Source organism: Coregonus lavaretus (genome assembly GCF_964263955.1).
Source record: "Coregonus lavaretus genome assembly, chromosome: 8".
Taxonomy (NCBI): Eukaryota; Metazoa; Chordata; class Actinopteri; order Salmoniformes; family Salmonidae; genus Coregonus; species Coregonus lavaretus.
In genome coordinates this window covers 14,178,908-14,194,886 of record NC_139995.1, presented here as the reverse complement: position 1 = coordinate 14,194,886, position 15,979 = coordinate 14,178,908, and the positions used below count along the sequence as shown (strand labels likewise).

General features: G+C 40.5%; 2 protein-coding genes across 2 annotated transcripts; both read right to left on the bottom strand.

The window, feature by feature from the left end:
* Window positions 1-944: 944 nt before the first annotated feature.
* LOC311133491 (serine/threonine-protein kinase Sgk2-like) lies at window positions 945-5,891 on the bottom strand. The gene is made up of 12 exons (XM_084166979.1): window positions 5,870-5,891; window positions 5,635-5,687; window positions 4,496-4,553; window positions 4,296-4,379; window positions 4,004-4,135; window positions 3,791-3,903; window positions 3,557-3,593; window positions 3,372-3,458; window positions 3,191-3,286; window positions 2,883-3,038; window positions 1,310-1,399; window positions 945-1,186 (listed from the first exon to the last, which is right to left on the bottom strand). The coding sequence occupies exons 1-12, from the start codon at window positions 5,885-5,887 to the stop codon at window positions 1,028-1,030; spliced, it is 1,083 nt and encodes a 360-aa protein (XP_084023105.1). The 5' UTR covers window positions 5,888-5,891; the 3' UTR covers window positions 945-1,027.
* LOC311133490 (uncharacterized protein) lies at window positions 5,520-10,667 on the bottom strand. The gene is made up of 6 exons (XM_084166978.1): window positions 10,492-10,667; window positions 10,173-10,327; window positions 8,549-8,670; window positions 8,196-8,398; window positions 7,982-8,044; window positions 5,520-7,773 (listed from the first exon to the last, which is right to left on the bottom strand). Exons 1-6 carry the CDS (start codon window positions 10,596-10,598, stop codon window positions 7,311-7,313), a joined length of 1,113 nt encoding a protein of 370 aa, XP_084023104.1. The 5' UTR covers window positions 10,599-10,667; the 3' UTR covers window positions 5,520-7,310.
* Window positions 10,668-15,979: the final 5,312 nt, after the last annotated feature.

Here is a 15,979-nt window from a genome sequence, read left to right as displayed (position 1 = left end):
GGATTAAGTACTACAGAAAAGGCTGTGTTGGAGCTAATGGAGAGGATGGTGCTTAGCCGGGAGGATACAGCATCGGCAGAGAGGAGCCTGAGATCCTCCTCTCCTGTGGCATTCTCCGTCCTCACACTGACAATTTAGTCGACCAACTGCGCAACCTTTTGATGGTGAACAGCACCATCTGTTTCCGGCAGGTTAAAATCTGAAGTCCAAAGGAACAGGGGAACTCCAAAAAAATGCATTCTGATTGGCTGGGCCTGGCTCCCCAGTGGGTAGGCCTGGCTGCCAAGTGGGTGTGCCCCTCCCAGGCCCACCCATGGCCGCACCCCTGCCCAGTCATGTGAAATCCATAGATCAGGGCCTAATGAATTTCTTTCAATTGACTGATTTCCTTATATGAACTGTAACTCAGTAAAATCTTTGAAATTGTTGCATGTTGCGTTTATATTTTTGTTCAGTATAGCATAATAAAAAATCCCCATGAAAATCTGCCAGTTTAAACTAGAGAGATCTGTTTGGCCTAAATTTAGTTAAATGCCTTAATCTATGTTTATTTCTGAGGCTACCATATAAATATTGAAGTCTACAGATATGCAATGATTTTTTTGAGATATGCATGGTACGCCCACAAATAACAGAACAAAATAATTTATACATATTTATTATAACATCAGAACTGATGCCACATGTTAACAATTAACTCCCCATTCACATATTTCAGGGAATGATTTATCTATCAAAAGCACTAGCCTATTTGCAAAGTTTTTTACATTTGCATTGTTCATTTCTGCATGAGATACGATAACACCTTTACAAATAAAATTACAAAGTAATCAAAAATTAAATAGGACACAGTTTGCAGGTTTTAATTCCAACACGATATCCTACAGAGAGATATAATAAACATAATTATAATTTTTTGGTCTATGTGTGTGAAGAGCCAATGCAGTAAGGGTGCATTTTAACAAAGTGGGCGGGAGAAGTTGGGTCTCTTTTGGGTGGCAGCAACGTAGAATCTGAATGTCCTACATTAGAGGAAGTTGTCATCACTGGAGACATAGGAGAAGCCAGTGAAAGCATTTGGGCTGCTGGTTGATAAATTGGAGAATTCAGGGGTAACCCCCACAGAGCCTGACACCATCTCTTTGGTGAACTCTGGATCAATGTGCTGCGTGTCTGCTGGGCCTTTCTGTTGGGACAAAAGGTTTAGCACAGCAGAAAATACTGAATTCATGTTATATTAATTATGTATGCTATGGATCTTAATTCTACAAAAAAGAATACTGAAATCAAATTTGTATCACACACTTACCACGTTGGGGTTGTATGGAGGTTTGATTCTCCGATGGTAGAGGTCATCCCAGTTTATCGGCGAGAAAAAAGTATGGTTTTTAACTTCGAGCTATATGTGAAAGACAAAAAATATTTTCAAGGCTCAATGCAGCCGTTTTGATCTCGATATCAAATAATTTCTGTAATAGTTTTCCATTAAAATTGTCAAAAATAAACAAAAATAGCTTTTTAGCAAAAAACTATTTCTCAAGCAACAATTTTGCTAGGACTGTCTGGGGGTGGTCTGAGTGAGGGGCCTAATGGCAGAGATATGTAACCTGAAAACTAGCTGTTATTGGCAGGGAGGTTTGGAACTCTTTCTTATTGGTCTATTAACTTATACTGCCTGCCAGGCAGTGAAAATCTGAGGCCCACACCTGACCCCAACCCACAAATATAGACAATGCCCTATACAGTCAGAGATGGCAGAAGATTTTTTGACATACCTTTTTAGATCATTTCCAACATTTTGGTAGGCTTTTTGTTAGTCAACTTGTCTATAATTAGATGCATGCATCTTCTCTTCTGTCATTATGTTGCCCTAGAAGACTAAATGCACCCTTGCTCACCAGAATGTCATAAATCGATAGAATGAATGCTTCAATCTAGTTGACATCTGTAAAGTTTTTCTCTTTCCTTTTTCATCTCTGCTTCTCTCACACAGCAAAGACATTTAGGGACTAGGGAGAAAATGCAATAACTAAAAAACTGGAAACATTTGAAGTTTTAAGGAAATTAAAAGCCCAACATGTTTTTGATAACATTTCAGTTTGGCTTGGATGCATATTTTATGTGGTTGAAATACTAACAGCTTTTATGATGCTGATAAAGATAGCACCGCCACCTTTACAGACGGTCCCTAACCATTTCAAGGTGCTGAAATAAATAAATCATATTTCTCCACTATTGTTTCGAGTTGCTGCCTGCTCCTGAATACAAATGTACATTTGGTATATCATTTTCATGCAAGAAATGCCTAATTCTGCAGGAGTTTATATTATATTAGGCTATGTGAGAGGTTATAGACCTACAGTCAGTGTCCAGAGTTCAGGTTACTATTCCATTTAACCCATCTGAACAGTACAGTTCACTTGATGTGCCATTTTGAAGTCTCCATCTTGTGGCTGTCTAATTTGCATAGCGCCTCACAATCATCGCACATAACATAGGCACTGCTATCATACTCTTTTACCATTTCACCAAATCTTTCCCAAACGTTAGACTACTGTTTTGGCCCTCCCTTCTATTTATTTTCAACTCTCCATTTCGCAGCTTTTCTCTTCTTTACTCCGATATTGTCCTTTTTGCCTCAGTGGATCGACTGTAACTTTTTCTGCCCAAGTACCCAAAAGCATTTGGCAATTGTTGTGTATTTGATGCACTACAATTAGTCTCTAACTCTTAGGCTACGCCAGATAAAAACAATGAAAGAAAAACCTAAATGTAGCCTATAGATATGAGTTGCACAAGAATTATACATCTAGGAAAGAGAGAGAAAGTAGACTGTCCGGTGAGGACATCCTGATCCTGTGTATTCTGACAAGTTCCCTCACAAAGTCTGCGATAGCACCCAGCCTGCGGTGTTGGTCTTTCTGTAGGAGGCCCATCAGCAGGTCACACGCCACAGAGCTGGCCCCCCGTGGCAGACTCAAGGGCCTGTGGAGGATGTTGTCATACATCTCAGACATATCCTGGCTATAGAAGGGGGGCTGGAAGGAACAGAGGACAAAATGAGTTGATACCCACAATGAGGTGTAGCCGACTTGGATTGGAAAAGTATAAATACATTACTATAGTATGCAGAACCATAATACATTACAGTAATGTACATGTGAATAGGTATTTCAGAGGCTATGCTCACCAGCCCATATATCATCTCATAAAGTACAGTTCCCAGACACCACCAGTCTACCGTGTGGTCATAGGGCTGCTGTTTCAACACCTCTGGAGCCAAATACTACAGAGCAAAAGGCAGTGTCAGTGGATACAGTGACTAAGGGAAATGGGGGGACTGTAGGATATACAATAGAAACCAAATGTACCTCTGGGGTTCCACAGAAAGTAGAGGTGGTGGACTCTGCGTCTATCCCCTCTTTACACAAGCCAAAGTCAGTCAACACAACATGGCCCTGGAGAAGGTCCAAGTCAAAACATCAGGGTGACCTTGTTTGACCCACGGAGAACTAATATAACGATAGTCCAGAGCTCATGATACACATACACTTACCTCTGAGTCTAGCAGGACATTCTCAGGCTTCAAGTCTCTACAACAGAGAAAATTGTTGCTTTTTTAAAACAGAGAACCTACTGTACAGCCTAAAGGCACTGCTGACAGAATGACCTTCCACAGAGGGAGCATGGGAAACCAGCAGAGAACATGTGGGTTTACTGTGAATGACCTGTGAATGCTGTTAAGTGGGTGAGACTTAGTTGTCAACATTGTTGAGCGGCTGTGACTGACCTGTAAACAATGTTGAGCGAGTGTAAGTAACCGATGGCACTGGCCACCTCAGCCGTGTAGAAGCGAGCCCTTGGCTCTGAGAAGCAGTGCTCTCTCTGAAGGTGATAGAAAAGCTACAGTGGAATATCAAAAGTAGAAGTAAATTAAATGAGCGCTGCCCATTATTTGAGAAGTTTAGAAGATTCTCTCCTATGTCTTTATTCCATATCGTACCTCTCCTCCATTGACGTAATCCATGACAAAGTAGAGTTTCTCTGGGGTCTGGAACGAGTAGTGGAGCCCCACCAGGAAGGGATGTTTCATACTCTTGAGCAGCACATTCCTCTCTGCCATGATATTCTTTTGCTTCACATAGAAGAATCCAGCAGTAAATAAATACAGCACTTGTGAATCATTATTGTTAAACCCACTCCTACCGACAGTATATTCACCTTTTTTTATAAATATGTTTTAATCTACTGTTATATTCAGAATTCAACTGATTGTGTGAAAAACTGAGTGGAACCTCTTTTTTCTTCAGTATGATTTTTTTCTGCAGCACTTTCACAGCATAGAACTTGTTGTCGGATTTCAGTTTGGCAAGAAGAACCTGGGGACAAAACAAAATTGATTCCTAATAAGGTAATAACACAAAGTATATCATTGTTGGTTATACACCAACAGCACTTTTGTCAATTTAGAGAGCACTGCCAAAGATGACCCTACCTTTCCAAATGTTCCTTTCCCAATTATAGCCAGGATTTCAAAGTCTGATGGCTTGGCACTAAAACATAAGAGGGAACAGTGTGGATGAAAGAGGCAAATGGCTTTAGTAGTATACTGTACTATAGTATACAGTGTCTTTAGATTTTTAAATGTATAGGCAAGGCTTTGCTGTATCTCTTTGTTCTGCGGAAAGCCCTTCCACATCATCCCCAGATATCACCAATACCAGTGTATATACAGGGCTGCAGTTGCCAAAATAGTGACACATCCTCAGGGTTCTGCCAACAAGTTCATTCATGTCAATAAGAGAGGATCTGATTTTTTAGTGCAAACCATGATAAAGCCTGGGAGGGTCATCTCTCAGTCAGACCGCATGCTGGTGTTGATAACAATAACATTATTGTTGTGATGTTTCATCTGTCAACGACTAACCACTCAGTGTTTGCTATATGCTGCAGGCGGTGCATTGCAGAAAATAGCTAGACATGGATTTACTAATTCCCTCTGGCCTCAGCGGCCTGCCCTTAATCCCTTCCTTTACAATTGTTCCTGACCTAACTTGCTTTACCTCTCAACTTAGTTTCCAATTGGCTCATTCATCCCCCTTCCTCTCCCCTGTAACTATTCCCCAAGTCGTTGCTGTAAATGAGAATGATTTCTCAGTCAACTTACCTGGTAAAATATGGGTTAAATAACAATTAATTTGTAACTTGTATTAAAAAAATATCACTAATTAGAGATAGTCAGGTCCAAAATTATTGGCACCCTTGATAAAGACAAGCAAAAAATACTAAAATAAATACAAATACTGAGCTATATTGTATGCTCCAAAAAAGTTGAAAATTATATTAATTTATACTAATACAATTGCTCAGAGAATAAGATTTTGTTTAACAAGTAATACAACAAAATAGGGTTAAAAATTATTGGAACATCTTTATCAAGGGTGCCAATAATTTGGGATGAGTTCATTTAGTATTAGTAGTGTGTTTAGTGTTCACTTCTTACACATTTACAACATCTACAGTATTTACATTTTTATTATTAGACAATCATGACCTGAAGTGTGGACTGCAACAATGATCCCAGTGTGTATCCACATTGCTTGTTGCATATTGTCATAACGCCTGGCTACTCACTGATGATTGTGTGAGTGACCAAGGTTGACTTCAATGGAGTTTGCTGATCGAAGCTGTGAAGCAATTTGAGGAGACAATATTACTGTGCTAAATGGTTTCAAGTAAACAATGTCATGTTCATTGATTAGATTGATTGCAGAGGGGACAAATAATAGCTATAGAATAATGAACCATCACACACACCATGTCATTTAGGGAAAATAAAAGTGATTGGAAAATATACATTCAAATATACCTGACTCCAATTATCCATGTCTCTTTTCTGTGCCTATCGGGGTGGCAGTCAACGGCATTTGAACAGAAATTGATTATTTATACCATCAAATAGGAGATCTCAAAATAACTTAACCATTTTTTAAATACCGACTTGAAACTAGAAATCAATAAACATTAGTAGTATACACAAATTAGATGAAATGTAACTAATAAACAAATACAGCAGGAGCATTAAGTTGATCAATGATCTTACCCTTTCAAGTCTCAGACGAATAAGTATCTTTGGCCAAGTCTTATGTCCAAAATCTAAGAGAAAATAGCGTAAATTCATAGAAGATTCTCGCATATGTAAAGGGTAAGAAATTGACTGATGCTGGACATCCAGAAGACTGGCGCAAACTCATTTGCGCACAACAGGTTTTATCACTGTAAACAAGTATTACGCAAACCCACATGGTGGCATGTATACAGAGTTTTGATACGCTCAAACTACTTGTCAAATTCAAAGGTGCATTCACCAAGAGGACTCAGGAATTTAATACTGTAGCCTAGTTGTCTCAACATATTTCCTTTTGAAACAAACCAAACTGCACATATTATTTTACACATACTGTTTGTACACACACATTTTACTGCAATTAATTAGGTACATCTTATTATGGTGACCACTTCAAATAATAGGACAGTCAAAGCCAAACATATCAAGACTGTTTATAAACATGAACGCTTAACACATTTTCTTTTTAAAAAGCAGATTGGTTTAGGGGGGAAATAATCTGATTTCTCAGGGCAAACAGTGACATTTTCCATACATCTTCTCTTTGAAAATAGCCAATACATTACTAATGCTGTCTAGCCTATGCAGACAGCATCAACTACATCAACAGCAAAGAAACCAATAAATAAACCAATATAAATTAGCATAATTAATAATCAAAACATTTCAAAGAAAGTAAAAGTATCTTCATAGGGAGAACAATTTCTATGGAAAAAGATATGTGATTGTTGCTCTTCATTTCCCTCTATTTTAGATTTGTGAAGATAGTATTAACATAATACCTTGCCATCTACCTATAGCAATCACGATATGATACTGGAATACCAGAGATTCAATGAAGCAATGCAGAAGGTGGTGAGAACAAGGTTTTTAAAATTAGAAGATAATTAATTGACTCTTGAAAGACCAACATCATCAACCAGTATCTTTAACATGAAGCATAAGCAATCTCAGAAAGATAAGGAAACTGAGAACAACTCTACTATGTGTTCTATAGTAATCTACAATCTTTCAGACTGGTTCTCATGCAAAGTTAAAAACATGAAAGATGTTATCGTACTACAATCACAACTTCAATACAACCAAGTGCTCAGAGAGGGACAAATTGAAACACTTGGAGCTGCATTCGATTCGTGAATTATTTTCAAACAATCTTTCATACTTCCTACTTAAACAAGTGGATTTAATCTTGGGAAGTCGACCTGGATCGGGAACAGGAGCGGGATTTAGAGCGTGAGGGGGATCCAGAGGCTGAGCGCTTGGCTGGGGACTTGGATTGGTGAAGGTCTTCTTGTGGGCAGGGAGACTTGGAGGCAGACTTGGACCGCTGTCCGTTTCCATTCTCTGTGGAGGGTGGGGAACGATTCTGGGACTTGTCGCTGACAGACTTATCCTTGGAACGGCCTCTGGTTCCCCTCTCAGATTTTACTTTAGAGCGAGACTTGCGTGTGTGGGACTGAGAGCGAGATTTGTGGCTCGTCGAGCAGCTGCGAGACTTGTGAGCGCCGGAGCGAGAACGGGACTTTGAACGGGACTTGCGAGACTTGGAGCGGGTCGGGGACTTAGAGCGGGACTTCTTCCCAGATCTAGAACAGGATTTGTGGTCAGATCTGGAGCGAGAGCGCCATTTACTGCACGAGAGTGACCTGTGGAGAACAAACACACAGGAATTTAAACTAGGTCTTGTATTTGTATAGTTGTCTTGTAAAGTATGTGTGCTTGTCTCTATGCTACTGTGTTACAATTACATTTCCCCTCTGGGATAAACTAAGTATTCATCTATGTTACTACCCCAGCCTTGTGAAGTATTGGAGTTATTGGGCAGCGCAGATGCAATTTGGTCAGTGTTCTTACCGTGAGCGTGACCTGGAGTGGCTTCCAGAACTTCTGCTGCAAGAGCGACGTCTGCTGCGAGACCTGGGAGATCAAACACATTGTAAGCTTTGGTAACTAACCAGCTTTGGTACTAGAATGACAGCAGACGAAACCTACAACACCTTCCAAATTAGGGCTGTAAGGACCCAAAGGCTGCATTTAAGAGGTGTGGTAAGTCCAGACCTATCCTGACCCAGAGCAGCTGCCAGAGTAGGAGCGTCGGCGGCGAGGCTTGTCCTTCACCAGGCGGATCTTCCTCCCATTGATGTTAGTGCCGTCCAGCTTGTCCAGGGCCCTCCTCATGTCCGAGCGGGATCGGAACTCAATCACCCCCTCGTTGGTCCGCTCCTTATGGGCGTCGGCATAGGTCACCTCACCAGCCTGGCGCATGAAGTCCTGTCAACCAAAAAACACATTGAATAAATGAACAGGCACATTTTTAAAAGGAGTGTTCTTGAAACAAATACGTTTGTCCTGTTGTTTGGACCCTGTTTTAAGAGAAGGACGGATAAAATATAAAATGGAGACTTGAGACTCAGTGCTCACCTTTAGGTCCTGCCAGCTGCAGCGACTAGAGAGGTTCTCCACAATAAGGCGGTACTCTGTGCGTACAGGTGGCCCGTACTTGTCCCAGCCAGTGCGGCTTCGGCTGCTGTAACCACTACTGCCTTTAAAGAACACGGAACAGACAGTCAGTATGGCACAGTGGGGGAGTCTACAGCGGCTACACTGGGGCTGAAAACTCAGGGGGGGCTACTAGAACTGATCCTCTGACTTTTATCCCTGTGTGGACCCATCAGGTCACTAGACTCAACATGATTGTACTAATTAGTGATGTGGTCTTACATTTCCATGGCAGAGGAAGTAACACATACATTCAGCCAATGTCCATCTGAGCATCATGGCAGTCACAGGGAATGGACAGCATTCCTGCTCTTTGCTTAAATGCCCATTTCTCTGATTCATCAACCTCAAGCTTACATTTATTCTGCTGTACAAAGAGGTATACATCCCAACCACACAGTACTACTAAAATGGGGGGAAAATATCTACCAACTGATACCATAGTAGCTGGCAGAAATGTACCAGTCAACAGATGCCCTATGACTTACAACTGGATGCAAACTGCTCTCTTATGAAACAGTTAGCTAACACTGACATGTTTTTTGGCTTCAACCTTTTGTGATATTTATTTTTAACAGAAAAACCAATGGGATTCCTCACCATCACCCTGGTCTATTGGCAAAAGGCTGCTGTCATCATGGCTTCCGGTAAGGTCAGCCAAGAGGTCATACGTCAAAGGTCACACACACATTAAGGTGAAAGCCAAGGCCAAACGGGACAGGCAGTCATCTTAGCCAGTCATCATCAGTCATCTTAGCCTATAGGGAAACGGATTCAGCCCGCAGTGGACTCTTTCAAATTGAAACATCAAGGACTTTGTTAATGTTGAAGTCAAATGGTATAATGAACACATTGCATCTATATCCTTTAGTTTACATTACAGCCAGGCTGCTTGCATATAAAAAAAAACAGGCAGTGGGTGCATTGAGATTGTACCAATGCCATAAAGTAAGCAGCACAGCTGAAATGTAAACACTACATTTAACATGCCCAACCAAAACCTTACAGTAAAGCAGATCTATAGGTAAAACGTGTTTAAACAGCAGCATCGTTGGAAACCCGTAAGTAAGCACTTCACTGTAAGTCTACACCGGTTGTTTACGAAACATAGTTACAAATAAAATAGTATTTTGATCAAATTGTGTTTTTCACATGCTAAAAGTGGCTTAAGTGGTAATTTCAGCAAAAAAGACACTGCATACATCCAAACACATTATTATAACGTTCAATCTTGTGCTTCATTCAAATTGCATGTATAAGGCTACAGGGAGGAGGTACTATTACAGCGGCCCCCAAATTTGATTTATTTTACATTTATTTAACCAGGTAAACCAGTTGAGAACAACTTCTCATTTACAACTGCGACCTGGCCAAGATAAAGCAAAGCAGTGCGATAAAAAACAACAACACAATTACAAGGAACAGGTAGCTAAGTGTTGTCATTACTTTACTTCCCGCTGCTGGAACTCTCCATCATCACACCTGATAAAAGTAAATTATGTAATTGTGCTGTAGTTACACATACAACTTATCAGAGAACACTTACTACGTCCACCTCCGCCAGTACGGTATACATCACGTTCCCTCCGCAGGCCACGAGCGTGCTCAATGACGACTCGTTCACCGCAAAGCTCTTTCCCGTTCAGCTCATAAACTGCATCGTCGGCGTCACGCGTGTCCTCGAACTCCACGAAGCCGTACCTGCAACATTCGATCGTGCATGTGAGCGAGAAGAAGGAGCAATCATTGCTGACATTAGGTCTACGGGCTAACTCAACAACAGCTGACTAGCTAACTAGCTAGGTATTGTACTGCTTCAGTAGTCGCCATTTTGCCCACACGAACCTAGCTATCTAAAATCTTACCCATTCTTCAGATCAACCTCCAGTAGCTTCCCGTAACCACTGAAAAACCTTTGGATGTCTTTCTCACGAACATGATAACTCAATCTGCCGACATAGAGACGCGGCATTTTGGCCAGTATTTGTAATACTGTTCTAGAGTTCTCCAAGCTAACTGTATGGAGGTCCTAAAACGCCCGGGTGTGTGTCTGCATAAATCCCAAATCACTCCCTACCCCTTCCCCTCCTCTCTCCATTTGCACGTTCACGCGCGCCTCCGTCATTATGCAAAAGCGTCCCAAAACTGAGGTTGTAGGTGCCAATTAGACCCTCCAATAGGCACTTCGGGCAAGTCTTCACAGCGAAGTGCTATCCCTAAACGCACCGCAATATGTTTGTTGTTTGCACTGTTTGATATACAATAAGAGAGGCTTGCCTAATTATATGCCACGTGAGTTTGTTTATGTTGACACATGTAACAGATTAAATACCACTCAAATTAAAATGTTTAACTGTTACTGAGATGTATCTTGTAAAACAAAAGGGGAGCTTTGTTAATTAGAATTTCATGCTGGTTTTATTATTTAAAAGTGGAACATTAATTGCATCATTCAAGTAAAGAGTGTGTCCCGAAGTAGATGAGTTTATTGATCCCCTTTCCACTCTCTGGAAGTCAAACTCTGAGTTTCGTCAGCAACACGTGACTGACAACGGAGGGCCCTCCGAGGGAGTCGGTAGGGGCACGGGTGTGGTTAGAAATTCACAGTGTGTGTGCCATAGAGGCCTCTAGTTGCCAAAAGGCAGAATTAACAAAGATATTTATAGCTAAATGTGGTATTATGCCGCATTCAAAACAACTGGGAGCTCAGAAATCCACGACTTCCGACGTTCAAGACAACTGGGAAAGAAACGAGCTCCAACTGGGAAAATTCATTTTGAATGGTCATCCAACTCGGAATCTCGGGCCTCTTTCTACAGCTCTGATTTTTCGACCTTAAGATCACAGATGTCATGATTTTACCTAGTTTTTCCCCCCAGAGTTCCCAGTTGTCTTGAATGCTCCATTAGCATGGGCAGCGCCATTGAGGGCTTCCACCATTTTAATGTAGTCAACTGGGTGGGACTTCCAACTTCATTGGCTGATCCCTCCTGATGACCTGGTTGGACATGACGCCAACAGGGTCATCAGGAGGGATCAGCCAATGAAGTTGGAAGTCCCACCCAATCGTGAAGAAGAAAATTGAGTAGGCTACTTTAAAATGGAGACAGCTTTAATGGCGTCACAGACGCTATAATGGCACAGATACAAAGATGAGTCCTCTATCTCTATGGTTTGTGCTCTGGAGCATGCACTAAATTGCATACAGACATTTTTTGACATTAAGCCACACTAATGTGCAGTTTGTGTACATCAAAGATTTGACCATCAAAAATTCAAAATGTTTGTTGGGCACACGTGATTTTATCTCATAGAACAAAACGTATAATATCCCCATAGCCTGTGTTAACCTCAGACCTTATTTTTGCATGTATTACAAAACCCTATTCTTTCCCCATCCATTTCCCAATAGGAATGGGTGAACGGATGGCTGAATGTAACTTATTTCAAATTTTTAGGACTACAAGCTGGCGAGCTCTGTGCAGTTTGTGCACATCAGAGATTGGGCCATCAAAAATCCAAACTGTTTGTTGGGCAAACAAAAATCCACTAAATGTTCATGTGCACTTGATTTCTATTAGCAATAAAAAAAATTTTTTTAAAATAGGCCTATAATTTGAAGCTACCATAACTATCCATGGACCTATTTCTCCATGTTTTTGTTAACTTTGTAAACAAACTATACTGATTCATAATGAATGAAGTTTACTCTCACCCTCTCTCCAACCACTCCACTCTTGGATGAGCACAACTCTGGAACACACAGACAAAGAAAACCATTTTGGGACTCATAACTAATGGAAGGGAAACTCCTCAGAATTTGACAAAGCTCCAAAATGAGGAGCTAGAGACCTTTTAGAAAGAGCTGGTTAAACTCGGGGGAATGGCAGAACAGCCACCGACAGAGAGGAAACTGGCCTGGCTACTGTACAGAAAGTCAATAAGACAACAGCACGGAGAGATATGAGTGTATCCAGAGGGCTTTCCTGACCAGGAAACAGAGTGAGAATGAGTTCAAAGGACAGGAGAGAGACTCATTAAAGGATGACAATTTTATTTAATTCTTCATTTTCTTTACAGCTTTACAGATACCTACATACACATCTAATTCTCCAGATAAACCAAACTAAGAGATTGCTGGAAAGCATTGATTGTCCACATCCTCTGACACTTAACACCATGCTGAAGGGGGTGAAACATAAAATAAGTAACACACACACGTAGATGTAACAGACACACACAGACAGACACACACTTATGGGTTCCATCACAGACATGTAGTCTGGTCTCAGATCTGTTTGTGTGACCTCTCTATATGCCCTGTGAGGGCAGGAATAGGAGAAGGGTGATAATGGACAAAAATAGGTGGTAAGGAAAAGAGATATGACATATAGAACCCAGTTACACACACAAGGCTACATAGAACAAAAGGCACTGCCAGCAGGAACAGCCTAAACACTGAGCAGGGTTGGGTTATAAGGGGTTGAGGAGGTAAGGGAATGGGATGGACATGGGCATCAGGAAGGCATGTGCTTTTGGATGATGAGAGAGAGTCACTGGAATACATAGGTATTACCTCTCATTTAATATTTATACTATTATCTCCAGCCCAGACTCACACACCAATGATAACAATAATTATAGCCAATAATAATAATTTGTTCTCCAATGTTTACTACCAGTGCCTTCAGAAAGTATTTACTTTTTACAAAAAATGTTTTGTGTTACAGCCTGAATTTTAAATATATTAAATTTAGATGTTGTGTCACTGACCTACACACAATACCACATACTGTCAAAGTAGAATTTAGTTTGTAGAACACAAAATTAAAAGCTGACATGTCTTGAGTCAATAAGTATTCAACCCCTTTGTTATGGCAAGCGTAAAAATGTGCTTAACGAATCGCATAATAAGTTGCATGGACTGTGTTCAATAATAGTGGTTAACATGATTTTTAAATAACTACCCCATCTCTGTTCCCCACACATACAATTATCTGTAAGGTCCCTCAAATCGAGTAGTGAATTTCAAGCACAGATTCAACCACAAAGACCAGGGAGGTTTTTCAATGCCTCTATTGGTAGATGGGCATCTATTGGTAGATGGGTAAAAATTTAAAAAAGTAGATGCTGAATTTCCCTTTGAGCATGGTGAAGTTGTTAATTAGGCTTTGGATGGTGTATCAATACACCCAGTGGCTACAAAGATACAGGCATCCTTCCTAACTCAGTTGCCGGAGAGGAATGAAACTGCTCAGGGATTTCACCATGAGGCCAATGGTGATTTTAAAACAGTTACAGAGTTTAATGGTTGTGATATGAGAAAACTGAAGATGGATCAACAACATTGTAGTTACTCCACAATACTATCCTAAGTGACAGAGTGAAAAGAAGGAAGCCTGTACAGAATACAAATATTCCAAAGCATGCATCCTGTTTGCAGCAAGGCACTAAAGTAATACTGCAAAAAAATGTGTCAAAGAAATGAACTTTTTGTCTTGAATACAAAGTGTTATATTTGGGGTAAATCCAATACATCACTGAGTAACACGCTTCATATTTTCAAGCATGGTGGTGGCTGCATCATGTTATGGGTATGCTTGTCATCGGCAAGGACTAGGGCAGCGTTTTCCAAACTCGGTCCTCGGGCTTGAAGATTAGTTGATTATTTGAATCAGCTGTGTAGTGCTAGGGCAAAAACCAAAATGTGCACCCCTCCGGGTCCCGAGGACCGAGTTTGGGAAACCCTGGACTAGGGAGAAGAAGAAAAAAGAAAAAATGGAATACAGCTATAAGCACAGGCAAAATCAAGAGGAAAACCTGCTTTCTATGGCAATACTTAAATGGCTGTCTAGCAATGAATAATCAACAATCAACTTGAAAGAGCTTGAAGAATTTAAATAAAAATAATGTGCAAATATTGTTCAATCCAAGGGCCTCATTTATTAATATTGCGTAGAAACTATTCTAAAATATTATTTACAAACGGAATTTAGAATGGTGTATGCATAGAAAAAGTGTGATTTATCAAACAATCCTGCGAGCGTCATACGCACACTGGTAGGAGATAACCTCTGTAGTTCAGCTGGTAGAGCACGGCGCTTGTAACGCCAAGGTAGTGGGTTCGATCCCCGGGACCACCCATACACAAAAAATGTATGCACGCATGACTGTAAGTCGCTTTGGATAAAAGCGTCTGCTAAATGGCATATTATTATTATAAATACCAATTGTTCTCAGCCTCAGTGCTCGTGCACGACCTTGGTGGTTTGCGTTTCAAAATGCCCCTAATTAAACATATGGTCAAAACCATCACTTTAAAGCATGTGGGGAATATAGAACAACCATGAAATACAACAGCATAACCAAAAAATTCAAACTTTTTCGAGACTGATATTGAGGTGCTAGTGTCAAAGATTGAGTACAACCACAATATTTTATTTGGCTCGCTCAGTTGTGGCTTGACCATATAAAAAAAACATAGCTACAAAGTGATGACCATTACGACAACTCAAGTTGCTTTAGCAATGGTAAATATACTTCAAATAAGTAGGCAACACTCACCAATAAGCCATCCATTCTCAACAGCTCCTTCCTGTAGGCGTATAGGCAACATTGCTGTTCTGCAGAATGAACCAGTCGTGCGTTCCACCAGGCCACCTTGCCACCACATTCAGCAGCGTCTTTTGCGCATCACATAACCTATCACATGCGCATAACGAGTGGAAGCCTTTTCTGTTCACATAATTTAAATAGTTTTGGGATGGTAATTTTATGGCGATGTGGGTGCCGTCTATTGCTCCGTTCTTATTTGGGAACCCATAATTGGCATCATGGCAAAGAAAGCCCTCTTGACTTCAACCTGTTGTGCGATGGTCTATGGAAATTGTGTGTTACTGTTAGTTTTGCTAATGATTTCATTCAAAACATTGGCTTAGCAAGGGCTGTAAAATGCCGATCGGCAAGCTCCCGCTGAAAAGTACCCGTTGCCAAGTACCCTTAAAGTACTATTTTTAAAGTAGGTCTTAAATCCTCTCAAAAATCCAATAAGATTGGTTTTGGGAAATTATATCTGATGAGCCAATCTGTACTTTCTGCAGAAAAAGTTCCACCTGTCTCTAAAAACACGCTTTCTGCTAAATGCAGCGTGTGCCAAATCTTCAAACAGAGCAAGATCAGCCATCACTCATTCGATTTGACATTAGCTCAGTCTTTTATAGCATTTCAACAATGTTTGAATACTTTAACAAATTACTGTACTTTATATGGATTATTATCGTAACAAATGTACTGATGTGGTCAAATTATATAGCATGTCAAGATATGTTGCATGAATTCACAATGGAAATACAA

Coding starts and splice junctions, on each gene's coding strand:
- LOC311133491 (XM_084166979.1), bottom strand. Junction 4,554..5,634: donor GGTCACTCACACAATCATCA/GTGAGTAGCCAG, acceptor CTTATGTTTTAG/TGCCAAGCCATCAGACTTTG. Junction 1,400..2,882: donor TGGGTGCTATCGCAGACTTT/GTGAGGGAACTT, acceptor TTTCACATATAG/CTCGAAGTTAAAAACCATAC.
- LOC311133490 (XM_084166978.1), bottom strand. CDS start 10,598: ATGCCGCGTCTCTATGTCGGCAGATTGAGTTATCATGTTCGTGAGAAA. Junction 8,399..8,548: donor GCAGCTGGCAGGACCTAAAG/GTGAGCACTGAG, acceptor TTTGGTTGACAG/GACTTCATGCGCCAGGCTGG. Junction 8,045..8,195: donor TACTCTGGCAGCTGCTCTGG/GTCAGGATAGGT, acceptor TTGATCTCCCAG/GTCTCGCAGCAGACGTCGCT.